This window comes from Carya illinoinensis, chromosome 14, assembly GCF_018687715.1.
Source record: "Carya illinoinensis cultivar Pawnee chromosome 14, C.illinoinensisPawnee_v1, whole genome shotgun sequence".
Taxonomy (NCBI): Eukaryota; Viridiplantae; Streptophyta; class Magnoliopsida; order Fagales; family Juglandaceae; genus Carya; species Carya illinoinensis.
In genome coordinates, this window is record NC_056765.1 from 10,057,511 (window position 1) to 10,072,819 (window position 15,309).

At 33.6% G+C, this 15,309-nt stretch overlaps 2 protein-coding genes across 5 annotated transcripts; one reads left to right on the forward strand and one right to left on the reverse strand.

The window, feature by feature from the left end:
• Window positions 1-757: 757 nt before the first annotated feature.
• Window positions 758-5,118, reverse strand: LOC122294484 (transcription factor PCL1-like). Of its 4 annotated transcripts, none has more exons than XM_043103259.1 (2): window positions 3,954-5,118; window positions 758-1,151 (listed from the first exon to the last, which is right to left on the reverse strand). In XM_043103259.1, exon 1 carries the CDS (start codon window positions 4,964-4,966, stop codon window positions 3,974-3,976), a length of 993 nt encoding a protein of 330 aa, XP_042959193.1. In that variant the 5' UTR covers window positions 4,967-5,118; the 3' UTR covers window positions 758-1,151; window positions 3,954-3,973. The 4 variants fall into 4 exon arrangements, with proteins under 4 accessions (XP_042959193.1, XP_042959192.1, XP_042959191.1 ...); XM_043103258.1 differs by lacking the exon at window positions 758-1,151 and adding an exon at window positions 1,336-1,809; XM_043103257.1 differs by lacking the exon at window positions 758-1,151 and adding an exon at window positions 1,336-1,817.
• Window positions 5,119-13,133: 8,015 nt separating this feature from the next.
• On the forward strand, window positions 13,134-13,576 carry LOC122293552 (glutathione S-transferase T3-like). The gene is made up of 2 exons (XM_043102109.1): window positions 13,134-13,259; window positions 13,340-13,576. The coding sequence occupies exons 1-2, from the start codon at window positions 13,134-13,136 to the stop codon at window positions 13,574-13,576; spliced, it is 363 nt and encodes a 120-aa protein (XP_042958043.1).
• The last annotated feature ends 1,733 nt before the right edge of the window (window positions 13,577-15,309 follow it).

The window sequence follows — 15,309 nt, forward strand, 5'->3', positions numbered from 1 at the left end:
AACATAGAAAGAAATGAACACGTCACCATGTTGTTATTTTCTTATATATGCATCACTTGGAGTGAGGGCATCAACTTGCGCTTATATTGGGTTCTATCGTGTGGTTGTCTCTCAAATTTATTTGCTTTTTTTAAACAAAGTTTACGGAATTTGCAACCTCTAAAATTACAAATATGATCATTTCTCATATTTATTTATTATGAATATATGAGCCTTTAAGATCCGTAGAGATTTATCAGTGTTAGATCTATAAAGAGATATTATAAAAATAAGTATACAAAGTGACATAATTTAATTTGATACATATGAAGTATTTTACAATAAGAAAAAGTAAGTTTCAAAAATTATATGTACAGTTACTTTTACGTACTCTTTTGTACACTTCATTGATGTGATTAGTTGTATATTAAAAAAAATTGATGTAGCCAATCACATCAATGAAATGCGTATGGAGTACGCAAAAATAACTGTACGTAACATCACTAGTTTTATGTACCATATCTAACCACATCATTTAATAAGATTTTTCCTTTTGTAAAATCTTTTTGTAAACCAAGACATTTTCCTTTCTAGTTTCTATCATACACAAAAGAAACCAGTGCTGTCTTTTGAATGCAAGGAACAAGTACCGCACACCATGATAATTCATTTTAGTTCAAATATAAAGGAATAATATTCAGATCATGAGAAAAAGCATCAAGGAAAGTGGAAACTTGAAGAAAAAGCATCAAAAGTTGATTGTCATTGGACGAAATTGTGCTAAAAGATGGAAAGTTGACTGCCATTGGATGATGCTTTCATTTACATCGGATGTACAGATGCTGGACAATGATGTTTACCATGATTGTTTATAGGTCAGTATGAGTTATTGAAGACAATAATCTACATGATGTCTAAAATGGAACTGCTAGGATGCTAGGAACCCCTTGCTATATTATTTTATGAAAAGAAATCATCCTGTTGGACCAACAAGATAATGGCACGTAAGCATGCCCACTTGACAATTGAAAAATCTGAGGAAAAAATAAAGACTCCCACTTGCAGCAATGGGGACATCTCTAATCCACTGCTGATAGATTCTGTCGTCGTCCATCTCCTTTTTAAGTGTAACTCATTCATTATCCATCAAATCACAGCATGGCACAGCAACACTGGAAAGATTCGGGCATTAAAACCAAAACAAACATCAGATCACAATCATGAGCCCAACTAAACATCTGCCTCCTTGTGAGTTGAAGTTGGCTGCTTTCATTCAGCAGTCTAAATGTTCCACAGGCTACACCAGAGGGGGAAGGCTAGAAATGCGATCATGAAAAAGACATGAAGCAGTGGATGTTGTTGTTTTAGAAACTAACCAAAGCTGGTACAGTTTCAGCTCAGTATTATTAAGTAGAATTCAGCCTTTTGATGGCTTTCAAGCACAAGCAGCATTAAAGAGAACCAAAAAGGAAAAACCCACAAAAGTTAAAATGTCTATGAGAGGTACAGTGATGATCATCTTCTAGTCATAAAGTTAAAATGTCTATGGAGAGGTACAGTGATGATCATCTTCTAGTCATAATCTTCATTGTCAACATGATTTTCTTGGATACAGTGATCATCATCTTCATAGTCACCGCGACAGTTGACAATATTATAATGCAAATTGTGAAATATGCAACACAGATCAATGCGTATATCATCAGCTATTGAGCATATATAATTGCTATAGGAGAGGCCTTAAGGACTTCAGCAAACTTTCCTTTGGTGTACATTCGGAGCAACAAGTCTCAGCAAGTGAAGTGTATATTGGTAGCAACTCGATATCAACTGAAGTCCTAAGAAAAGAACACGACCCAACTGAATAGTTGCAAAATGAACCATGAATCTCAACTCAAACACATTATAATTTCATCCAACACCATTTCCAATACCATTCAAAAAAAAAAATTAATCGACTAAGCCAAAAAAAAAAAAAAAAAAAAACATCTTTCTAATTCCACTCAAAGAAAATAGAGTGATTCAATTCAGCCAGAAGTCATCTTCAATCTGTGATGCTACAGACGCAACAGCATATGAAGCCAAAGCCCTTTCCGATAGCCACATGAAAGATTTAAATTAGTAAAATTAGATTCATTCAATCACGCCTACAAAGGCTATGTATAGGTTAACATGGGGAAAAAAAGAACAGATCTTATGGAAATCAGAACAATATGCATAATGATACCATAACCTCTTAAGTTTCAAACAGAACTGGAGAATTTCAAGCAACCTATAATTAGAAAAACATACAAAGCGGTGACTGAGGTTAAATAATTTTGCAGTATGTTTCAAACATTCTGAAAGCACAGCTTGCAACAGCTCCTCAGCTCACTGGAAATGGTTACTAATAGAAGACCAAATATAATAAGGTGAAAATAGACTCACGACCCATATAGTTGTGAATAAATTTAAAAAAAACCTTGATTCCATTAAATCCCACAATCCTGGATTCCTGCAATCTTGTAAATAAGATGCTTGGGAATTTGGGATTCCTAATTTGGCTTGCTATTGCTATGTTAAGTTCTTGGGAATGTATTAAACCAAGACATTCTCAGATACATGTTTTATCCAAGTTTTCGAAAACTGCCCTTGCCAGAGACGGTGGTCGGCAGAAAGAGAGCTTCAATTTGGTAGTGGAGATGGTGGCCAGCAGGTGGTGCCTGGCAGGCAGTGGACAGCAACAATGGGACAGCGGTGCCAGACTTAAAGTAAATGGGTGGGACCATTTAAGCCATAATGCGTCAAACCCAAAATTCCTAGCTGATCTCAGATTACAACCCTCTGAATGTGCTTCTCACAAACTACAAGTGACGCCTGTGAAAATGTTAAGACTGGAAAATCTAGGTACAAGACCAGGAACCAAATATGTAGATTCTGTCCCATTTTTGGAAAGTGATGGAAATCCAACCAAGTTTACATGATCAAACGGCCCCTATGGGATAATATGAAACTCCAAGTCATCTAGAAGTATGGATTAGGAGTCTATCCATTCTATTTCCTAAGAACAACTCCGACGTCTGTGAGGTTCAAGACTAACAATAAGGCAACCTTATATGTTGAGTTGCAAGAGTTTCACTTCAACCAAGTTGCTCAACTTCTGAATCTACACAAAACATACTGTAAATAATCTGAAAGTCTTATGCAGACAGAAACTGAGAACTATGTCACGAGCAATAACATTCATCCATAATCCAAAAGTCCAATGCAGACAGTAACTTAATACCATATCATTGACAATCAGTCGCAGCAAATGTAGAAAACCCCAGAACGTGAGTATCCATTTTAAAAGGAGAAAAAAAAAAAAAGGGAATTCAAGAGACAGCCGAATCTCTATGGTAAAAACATTTATTTTTAATTAAGGGAAGGTCAAAAAAGAAGCTCCTGCATCACGGCAGATACAAGTAAATGGAAACTGACATGTGCAGAACCAGGACTTGGAAGCTATTCCATTTCCACCTACACTCTCTTCCCATCAACATTCAAAATTCAATTTTTTTTTGTCCCAACCAACAGGGAGGAAAAATATATATATATATATACACACACACACACGCACACATACATATATATTATCGATATATGTATATATATAGTATTTCTTGAAACAAAAGGGAAAAAATGGCCTCATAAGTTATTAATTGTAGTGCTTAGTTACAAGCATAGCCACTATTTTTGGGAAGCGAGTTTAATTAGCCATCAAATTTGATTGAGTGAGAACTTAGTAAAACCGAGTACCACAGTCAAACAGAGTATAATCACGCATATTATTCGTAGGCACTTTCTAGTTTTGATTCACCCAGACACAATTCCATTTCACTTGGAAAGATACAAAGCCCGTCTCAGAATCCAATAACAGAAGCTCACAATAAATGATTTCTTCTGAAAGGAAAAAAGCAGCAAATGAAAAATCTAATAAAGAACAAAAACTTCACCTTCTTTTTCTTTTTTGGGCTCATTTATCATTAGGCGCGACATGAGGGTACGAAACCATAGAGCCGTAGGCATTATTATTCTCCGACCAATCCCTCTGCTGCATCATATTGTACATGTTGTGTGAGTCGAACCCGTGACTACCCACCGGCATACCCATGTGCCCTACGCCGAGAACGGGCATCGGCATCATCGGCGGTGGGGGGTACGGCATCGGAATCGGCATGGGCACGTGCCCGTTCCCGTGCACGAGAGCACTCCCGGCGGCAGCCTCGTGTAGGCTCTGCGGCGGCACTGGCGTCGACGCGAAGAGCTGGTGTTCAGCGGAGGAGGGGCCCTCGTTCGATAATCCATGCATTCTCTTGAGGTAAAGGCGGTACTTCTGCAAATGGCTCGCCACGTTCTCGCGGGTCAAGCCCTCCACGTTCATCATCTGCATAATTGTCTTTGGGACTGCGCTTTTAATCCCGAGATGGCCCACCACGTCCACGAACCGCTTGTGAAGCTGCGGGGTCCAAACCAAACGGGGCCGTTTCAAGGTCCGGGCGGCGGACGAGGGGTCATCCGCCGAGTTCTCGGCGCGCAGAGCCGAATCGGCTTCCAATTCCGCACAGTCGATCCTCCGAGATTTCCGAGGCTCAGAACCGGAACCGGAACCCGACCCATCCCGATCGGTAGTCTCGTCCGCTTCCTCAACGACCATAGGGTCACTGCCCCGGGTCTCATCGAAGGACTTGAAATTATCGCTGGACGAAAATCCCTTGGAGGAGTGTTGCCCACGGAGAGTGGAGAGAGTGGTCTGCGAAGCCCGGTTGACCTCGATTGCAGTCCGGTAGGGTTCTGGAGATATACTAAACGCAGAGGCAAGTTCCGGCGGAATAAGAGTCTGAGACAACGGAGTGAGATCTTCGGCGCCAGGAAGGCCCGACTCCCACTCGGACACTCGGTCGTCATGGCCACCATTCTGGTCCACAGCCACTCCTTGGCACTCGGTCATCTGCACCTCCTCACCCATCGATTAACAAAAGAGAAAAATTGGGAGCTCTTCTAGCGAGTTTCAGGGGCATATCCCATAGATATATGAATTTCGGATCTAGGAAGAAAGGAGGAAGTAAAACGAAGGAAGGGAAAGATATTTCGTGAGACTCGGGTGAAGTGCGTTTGGGAATTGGGAGGATTTTTAAATACAAAAATTTTATTTATAATTATTATTATTATTTTTTTATATATATTTTATTGATGTGATTAATTATTTATTAAAAAATTAATACCGTCAATTATATTAGTAAAGTACATAAAAAATACATAAAAGTGACGTAACATTATTTTTTTATATTTTAATATTATAATTGGTTATATCATTTTTTTAATATAAAATAATTATTTTAACTAATTACATCAATCAAATAAATACCGTATATTAATTTAAAAAATAAATAAATAAATTTATAATTTATATAAAAATTATTATTTTTAATAATAAATCACATTCTTTTTTAAAAATAACATTTACACAATTATATCTAACCTTAATTTTATCAATAAAAATGAAATAGAATGTAAAGATTTAGGTTATTAAATAATTTTATTATGTTCAATGATATAAAAAATAAGAGTAATATTATTCTATAAAATAGCAAGTTTTGTTATTTACAAATAAGTGTGTTAACACATCGCTTATTAATGGACCTTTTGCAATTAAAAAAATATAAGTACCATTTTATTAGTTGATGTGTCTTGCCTCAACATTGTCCACATAATTGGCGTGTGAAAACATGGATTTATAAATAGATTTTTTAAAAATAAATCTTATAAAATATTTAGTACAATATAAGAGATTTTAAGAAAATAGTAAATATATAAGTTTCTTTTTATATAAATCTTTACAAGAATCTTTAAAGAATTTCGAGTTAATTTATAAAAACATATATATTACTCTTTGTTATAAATTTCATGACAATGCTAAGAGAGTAATGTTATATGCAGTTGTAGAATGTATAAATACCACGCAATCATTTTAAAAAAGAGTGGGGTCTAATATTAAAAAGTTAATTTTTTTCATGTAAGTTTCGTATTAATTCACTTTTATTAAAAAAATTACACGACACTTGCACAACTACAACTGCAAATATCATTTTTCATGCTAGAAAACTATGGCAAATGTGCACACAAATACGAATGGATTTTTTTTATTTTTATTTTTCTTTAAGTATTTTTAACATATTTAAATATTAAGAAAAATAAAAAAATATAAATTTATTAATAATCATTTTCTTAATCATTAAAAAAATAAAAATATATATAAGTAGACATATTTAATGGTTATATTATATTTTTTTAAATTTTATTATCTGTAATTAATTTATCAATATGATAAATTTAAATACAGAAATATATGATATGAGATGGAAGGCTTGTTCTGTCATTTCCTTTATATGTCAAGTCGGATATATATCCAACACGACTCTTTTAACTAATCTTAAATGTCTCTAACTTTAAATAGTCATTTAAAATATAATAAATTAAAAAAATAATTTAATAATTATTAAAAGCGTTTCTTATACAAAAAAGTTAAAAGTTTGGTACTTTAAGAAAGGGAAAAGTGCAACATCCGATTCGCAAATCGGTCCACCAGGAGTGCCAACGTGGACGCCTTTGCCCGATATTTTTTATCATCTAAAAGTAAATATCTTTCCCAGTTCCCACTATGTATTACACTCGCCTACTACCATGTCATCTATACTCGCACTCTTATCCGACACGTGTTCAACGGACCGATCGAGTCAGTGTGCTGGATCAGTTGTAATGGAATTACTAAAACAGATACGGACTAAAGGTCCTGTGATTTGTTGCGAGTGGGCCACGTCTGTAAAAGCGAGCTCTATTTTAGGTTTTTCAGTAACTTGGCCTGCCTTAGCAGTTAGCGCCACCGCACAACGCACCACCATCCAACAACGGCAGACACATCACCGAAACGTTGTGCTGTCGAAAAGAGTCCACGGTTTTCACGGTCCAGCTGTCCACCAATTCCGGCTCCTACCATCTGTCAATCCACTTAAAATAATAATAATAATAATAATAGTATAATTATTTAAAAAAAATAAAATTTATTATTAAAAAATTAATTATTTTCATATAAAATAGAATCTATTTGCCTTCAAACCACTTTTATCGATTAATACCATTACCCTATTATTAAACGTCACTCTAATTATATAGATTAATTTGTCATATTTTAAATAATTTTATAAATTAATTATTTAAATTAAAATAATATAAAATATGACACATCAATAATTAAATATAAGAAAATTTAAGATAAAAAATAATATTTCTTTTTGGGTATATTTTGATTTGTTGCTGTTGGTGTATGCATATACAGATTTCCCCCTTATCAAAGAGATCCATTGTTTAGAACGAATATGAATTATATAGACAACATAAATTTTATAGATTCATTGTTTTATACATTTTATCCAAAACACTATTTTCTAATATAATATAACTCTTAAGTTTGTAGATTTTATCGCTTCAATCATACAAGATAACGAAATTAATGCGTTATTTTATAATTGGCTACATAAGTTGACCTATTAAATACAAAACTACTTAAAACGTGACATATCGATTGATATGGTGAGGATGATGAATTTTAAAATAAGGAACAATATCCTTCTTTGTCAATGAACATTTCTTCCACGTGAAATAATTACAGTTCGTCGTTAAAGATTTTATATTAAACCCGTCGCAAGCGTAGAAATATTTATATTTTCACAACGAGATTGATCATCTAAAGATTATTTTTTGTTGTATAGAAATTCTCCCAAGCAATATTAATCTTATTTTTATGAGATAATTGAAGGTGTAAACTACAAGTAGAGATTTGAGAGTCCTCATGAGTTTAACTTTAGTTTTTCCAAAGCTTAAGTTAGAAACAAAGTCTTTTACCCCAATTTCATTGAGAATGAATCAATTTTATACCTTAACAATTTGATGATATCTGAGAGATTGAGTCTTTGTCGTTATAAGAAAATTGTTTATAATTTGTGACCGGCTATTTTTTGTTAAAATAATTATTTCTTGTTTAAACGAGTTTATTCTCGTTATAAATAATCATTATCTTCACAAATAACTCGTAATAAGTGTTCATTTTTCTTATAGTGTGTCTACTAATAAAAAGTTGTTTGACCCATAACGTTATACTTTATTGTATGATTATTTTACTTCATTTTATCTACACAAAACGACGTGGTTGCGTCAACTTACAATTTTATTTATAATTTTACATCATTGCGTAGTGCTATGTAAGTAAAAATTAAAAGTACAAATATCATTTTCCTTTACAATATATGAATTTACAATATTAGCACCAAATTACAGAATCCAAAGATCCAAAGAAAACCTTATTACAAAGTATCAATATTATCCTTACCAGTGATCTTCTTATTTATAAAATGATAATAAAATCTTGTCCATATAAATATCAATATTATATAGTTAAGTAACTAAATAAATCAATATTCTTGATAGGATCTAACATTAATAGAATGACTAAGAATAAACAATATTGTTCTTTAAAAATCAATATTCTAGAATACCAATGTCTAGAACACCAAAGATGATATTCTAGCCAATTACAATTTAAGTAATAGACTCGAATGTTCAAACGGACTATCACTTTTAGGGACGATTGATTTCGTTCCTAAATATTATCGTTCGAATAAGAAATTATTATTTGAACGGTATTTTCAGTTTGGACTCTTTTTTAGATGAAATTAAGATTTCATCCTTAAAAATGACATTTAGAGACGAAAAAAATTTCATCCTATAAATATTTCATCTCTAAAAATTAATTTTTTTGTAGTGTATATTCTAATTACAATTAAAGTAAAAGACTCAAATGTGCTAGATAAATTTTTTAGTTGTAATTCCTATTTTTGTGAACAAGAAAAATATAAGACTGCAAAGAGAATCAAAGTGATGATATAAGAGTGCACACCTAAGGCTTCTACCTAGCATTACTCTTTTGGAATTGGCCAAATATATGAATGGTAACTCTTGTAACGCACCATGCCACATTATAGTCAACAAGTAAAAATAAATAAAAGCCGGTCATCAATTTCGAGTTCTTCTATGTCTATATATAATATCTACAAAAGTAAATTACACACTAATTTAGTACTCTGCGATGTCATTTGTTTCTCCCATATAAGAATCAAAATGCACAGGCTTATGTATTGGGAAATTTAAAAAACAATCTGCACAGTTTCTTTCTCCTTTCTCCAAACCTGTTCCTTCGCTGTGCAATTATCGTCGTCTCATTGTTCCATCCCTGTCTCATCATTGTTTCATTATTGTCATCATGTCGAATGTTCAACCATACTTTGGCTATGATCTTATGTAGATCTAAATTAGGTTCATTTCGTTCTACTAACACCACAACTAGGCCCTCCTACCGACTTTGTCTTTCAAGCACCATCACCATCTTCCCCACCTAGACGTCACCATGGTCTCATCATCGTCATTGGGATGAGGCAGACTCTAGCTTGTGGCAAAACACTTGGAATATTGAAACCCATTGGAAGGCGCCTCTAAGCTTTGACTATGCCTCCCACATGTGTCCACTCTTCAAGTTTGGCAAGTTGCCTAACATGGGTTTGTTTTGAGCTTTACAACCACTTTGTTAGGGCTGAACAAAAATTTAAAAATTCGACTCCAACGAATCGAAGTTGGATTTTAAAATTTTTAGTAAGAGCCGAAAGTGTCGCTGGACCGACTCTGACTTTATGCTTTAACTTCAATTCTGATATTGCATATGTTATAAAAATGTATTTATTTATATATTGATCATTACTAGACTAGTATAGTTATATAATTATATAACTAGAACTTATATAATTAAATTCAATAATATACTAGTATGAGTCAATTTTAGAATAATATACTTATACGATAATATAAATAGACTAATAATAGTCTAGTACATATAAACATCCTAGTATTACTACCACATATAATCAAGTATAGAAAGAAATAAGTTAGACACTAGTATCGAAATAAGTTTAGTATAATAAGTTAATAACACATAATATTAATTAATTAAAATATAATAACCTGTAATTAGATACTATAGTATAAGTTTAGTATAGAAAGAATTTTAGCATAATAAGTTAATACCACATTATACTATAATATAATAACATATAATTAGATACTACTAGTGTTATTAATGATTAATACCAACAATTATAAAAAGCATAAATAAAAAACTTGTGGCTAAAACAAAGAATAAAACTAAATTTAGGGTTTAAAAAACAAGGTTTGGTTTTGGGTTTAGGAAGAAAAAAAAGAAGAAGAACCCAAAACAGGGTTCAAAAGAAAAAACATTAGATTTAGAAACCCAAAATCGTAGCAGCCCAGCCCAAAATGCCCAACCCAACCCACATTCAAGTAAAACAATGTCATTTTTAGAACAAAACAATGTCATTTTGACTATGATCTCTAAGATTTTACCCCCTAGTGCAACCTCATTTTCTCTTTACTCTCTAAGTTTCTAACCCTATGTTCCTAATTGCCGCCTCACTCTCACTTGCAGTTTCACCCTGACCCACCCAGCCTGTCGCATCTCTCTCGCTCTTCTCCTGCCATGTGACTATCCATCAACTGCCTGTCACCATTCGACTTCACTTACTCTCACTCTCAGTTTCACCCACTTAGAGCATTGGCATTGGCTTCATCAAAAGCCAATGCAAATGCATAAAATGATGAATATGTGTAAAAAAGAACTGAATTAGATTAGTCAAACCGATAAATGGGAAGTTTTGACCTATATTGAATCTACGGTTTCCTTCAAATATGAAGGGCTACTACACACTCATCTTCTGAATATTTTACAAGTTTTAATTCATTAACCGCTCTGCCTTTTATTTTCCCTCTTTCATTTTCCTCCCCGCGTTTTCTCTCCCCCTTTCACTCTTTTTCATTTCTCACAATCCACCGAAACAGCACTCGGATTCTTCACAAGACTCACTCTGCTCTGGACTGATTTTCACGCGAGCTTCTTCTCCAAGGCAACTCGTATGTTTTCTCTCCCCCTTTCTCTCTTTCTCTCGTTTTTAAGCTATTTTTTATTCTTCCTTCCTTCAATTCTTGGAGCAGAATCATCTTGGGTTTTGTATAGCGCAAGCTCAGAACAGATTCGTGCATTGACGTTCATCTTCAGGTTTGTTGGATTTGTTTTTCCTGCAATCCTAGTTTTATTTCAGTTTTTGATTTACGGTCAACCCCGATTGGGGCTTTTGCTCTCTGTTTTTGCTTGGAAAAAATTTATGGAACTCATTAAGCATAGGACTGACTTTGGTTTAATTTTTTTTGTGATTTTTTGCTGATTTTTTTTATTACTGACTTCGGTTCAGCAGACAAAACATGGTGCAAATTTGTGAGAAACTAGCATTGCAATCTCACTGTTTTATGTTGTCATTTTACTCATATTTCCACAAGAAATTTGGATAGGGCTATCGGGTCTATCTTGTGTTTCTTATATTCTGAACTTGGATGCATGTCAATATTGATAAAAGTAATCCATCCTTGCAGAGAAATTTCTCTTCATGGTATTTTAAGTGCACAGTTAGATTGTTCAGCCACTTGATTGCTAATTAAGTGCATAGTTGGATTGGTGCTTTTGAGAAGCATGGAACTGCTTGATGGGAAAAAGGATCCATGATTCTTCCTAAGGTTCTGGGTTCACCAGAAATTTAGAACCAAATTTCTTAAAACTTTTCATAGACCTGATGCTCCACTTAATTTGGATCTGAAATGAGGCATAAAGGAATAAACACTTTCTTATGTTTTTTTGTTTTTTTTTTTTTTCCCTTCTGGCTTACATGCCGTTTGGCAGTAACCATGTGTAAAAAGAAGGGTCTTTCCCATTTTGGCTCATTTTTTATGTTTCCTACATACATTTATAACATTTATACATGCATACAATTGGTACAAGATCAGCTACGTCAATTGATACTTAATTCAGCACATGCCATGATCACTTGCATGCATTAGTAATTTATAGGATTTGAGAAGCTTTTGATAATGATTACACAATGTTCTAAAGTTTTTAATAATTCATATATGCATGCACTTCCTTTGCATCTTATTCTCCCATTAATTTGCTATTTATGGTGCTGATCATGAGGGAATTACTTGACAAAAATTACTAATGCAGTGATGACAACATTTACTATTTGAACATAGATCGATTTGGAATAAATTAAATTAACATTTATATATCTATGCAATATTAGAAAAATTAATCCTTCCCAAAAGAAACAAGTAGTAGTAGAGTACTACTCATGCATTCACACTGGCCTTGATCATCATTCATTGTTATGTCAAGGTAGGGCTACTTTATAAAGAAAAAAGGAAAATCTTCCACAAACTTATAATAAATTAAAAAGCATATAATTTATCACTTTTGGCTTTTCTTTTTTCTTTTTTTGTTTGTCATTATGCTAGCTGCTGTTGTTGGTATTAAGACTGATTCTTTTTTTGTTTGTCATTATGCTAGCTGCAAAAATTCATTTGAAATCTCATTTATTGGCAATGCTAACACACCATTGATTGCATTATAGAAACTTTCACACTTTGATAATAAACAATATTGATCATACACTCAGTCTTCATATAAATGTAATACGAAATTACAAATGACATGATCAGCTGTGGTAGCCCTTCTAATATTTTCTTGAAGTCATGGTACAACACTTTGTGTGCTAAACTAAGTTCCTTTATGGATGACTTCCAATGCATATTAATGATCTTACTGAGTTACTTTGTGTGTTATTATTTTGTATAGGATTGACTTTGGTTTTATTTATTTTGTGATTTTTTTTCTGATTTTCTAAGGTGCACTCAGTCTTGCCTTTGGATCTAGCAACTTCACTAATTCTGGTATTGTATTTTTGAGATCTGTAACATCTAAAAACCAACTCATGTTTGCTTATAACATCTAAAAATTTTACTATCTGATCCGTAATATCTGAAAATTTTACTATTTGATTGCTATTCATGCAAATAAATGTTAAAGCTGGATTAGACTTTAAAAAAAATGTTATAGTTGGTTTAGAAAATTTTACAATAACTTCAAAAGATGAAATGTACTTCACGAGATTGCTATTTATGACTGCATAATGTATAGTCAGGTTGGGTCATTGATCAATCGTTGGTCCATGATCCAAAAATGCACAAATAAGTTTTGTGCACATCTAGCTCAAGTAGAGTCATTGCACCCCAGTGGTGCGACCGAACAAAATAAGGTATGTACTATTTCCCTTTACTAATGTGGTCTATTTATGTAAGATTTACTCTTTGACAATATTCCTTAAACTTTTTTCAGATTGAAAAGGCAAAAATATTGTACAAAGAGATGGAACAAGGGAACTTCACATTGGACTATTCTTGGAATCTTTTGAGACACCAACCCAAATGGCATCAACATATGAATACGCTGAATACGAGGAGAAAGCCACATAATAAACGTCATTCCAATAAGCAGTCAAGTGAAGTTTTGGGCGATGTTGTGGAGAAGAATGTTGAAAGGCCTACTGGAAAAAATGCTGAAAGGAAAAATTGAGGAAGCGAAAGGCTCAAGAATAATCTGATGCTGACTTCGGCATGGCATTAGGCGCAATGACCGAGGATAGACGATTGTTCATGGCGGAGAGACGAGAATGGCAGACCAAGGCAGATCGCGATAGAGGTGCACAACTGGAGCTTGATAAAAGAAAGTTCGAGGCTAAAATGATGAGCAATGATCTTTCTGGTATGAATGCCATGCAGCAAGCCTACTTCCATAAAGTTCAGAAGAAAAGTTTTGAAGAGTCCATGAGTAATTCAGATGGTACATCCGAATGAACTGGATTTCCAGTTTCTAATGGCTACCTAGCCACAAGACTTCCTGAGGAAGCATGTGGCTGGGGCCCAGCCACTATGAATGGAAAAATTTTTTGTTTATTGAATAGAAATCTTTGGATGATACTTTACTTTTTGGCAATGTTTGTGGTTAGAAAATTTGTGAAGTAGCCAACTTTTTTGGAAGTGTTTGTGGATATGAATTGTATGTGAAGTAGCTTGTATTTGCTGGAAATGTTTGGGAAATAGAAAATTTGTGAAGTAGCCAGAAATATGGAAGTGTTGGGGGAATGAAAATCAATGAAGTAGCTTGCATTTTGTTATGTGTTTGTGGGCTATTTATTAAACTTGTATTTTGGATCTCTTTGTAGAAAGAAAAATCTGAATGGAAATTGTTTATTGTGTCATTTGGTAAGGCTAAATTGGTGTATGGTGTTATGTGACTATTTATTAAACTTGTATTTTGGATCTGTTTGTGGAAAGAAAAATATGAATGGAAATTGTTTATTCTGTCATTTAGAAAGGCTGAATTGGTATATGCTATTATGTGGCTGGATTTATGACTTGAGGCTGAATGGTTCAATTTATAGAATTGAATCTGTTATTCATTTATTAGCTCCAGTTTCTGGATTTATACAAATTGCTTCTAATGGATTTAATTTGGTTGTTTCTCCATTCTAGCATCCAACACTTTGCATTTGTGTAGTTTATTTGTTTAGCTTCCAGGAACTCTTATTTGTCTAGCTTCCAGGAACTTTGTTGATCATACAAGATTTCATAATTATTTGTGTAGTTTATACGTACCAGATGGAGTAATTTGAGATTTAACTACTAGAGCTAATGGTTAATATATATATATATCCATATAAGTTAATAAAAGGCACAAGTGATACTGCCTTCAATATTTGATGAACAAATTGTATGTGTTTGTTGGTAATTAGGTTGAGGAAAAAAATTAGTTGGAAATCAATAATTTAAATATCAAATTAAATTATTAATATACATATAGTAGGTTTAATTGCAAAATATGAAAAAAAATATATATTATTAAAAAATAATATTATATTATTATTTTGATGAATCTAATGGCTAATCCAATGTGGGATTATAGATAGGAAGATTTTAAATTTATGAAAACTTTGTACTTTTCATCAAATTTTAACAAATTTTAAAGATGGTTTTGATGAAGCCAATGTGGATGCTCTTAGCCTCTCTCTCTCTCTCTCTCTCTCTCTCTCTCTCTCTCTCTCTCTCTCTCTCTCTCTCTCTCTCTCTCTCTCTCTCTCTCTCTCTCTCTCTCTCTCTCTCTATTGCCCTTCTTTGTGTGGCTGTCGCGTCTCTCTTCCTCACTAACTCTTAAACCCACCCAGCCTATCACCACTTTCTCCCTCACTGACTCTCTGACCCACCCAGCCTGCTGCCTCTCTCTCCCTTGATCTTAGATTTTCTATTTCT

Coding starts and splice junctions, on each gene's coding strand:
- LOC122293552 (XM_043102109.1), top strand. CDS start 13,134: ATGTATAGTCAGGTTGGGTCATTGATCAATCGTTGGTCCATGATCCAA. Junction 13,260..13,339: donor GTGCGACCGAACAAAATAAG/GTATGTACTATT, acceptor AACTTTTTTCAG/ATTGAAAAGGCAAAAATATT.
- LOC122294484 (XM_043103259.1), bottom strand. CDS start 4,966: ATGGGTGAGGAGGTGCAGATGACCGAGTGCCAAGGAGTGGCTGTGGAC.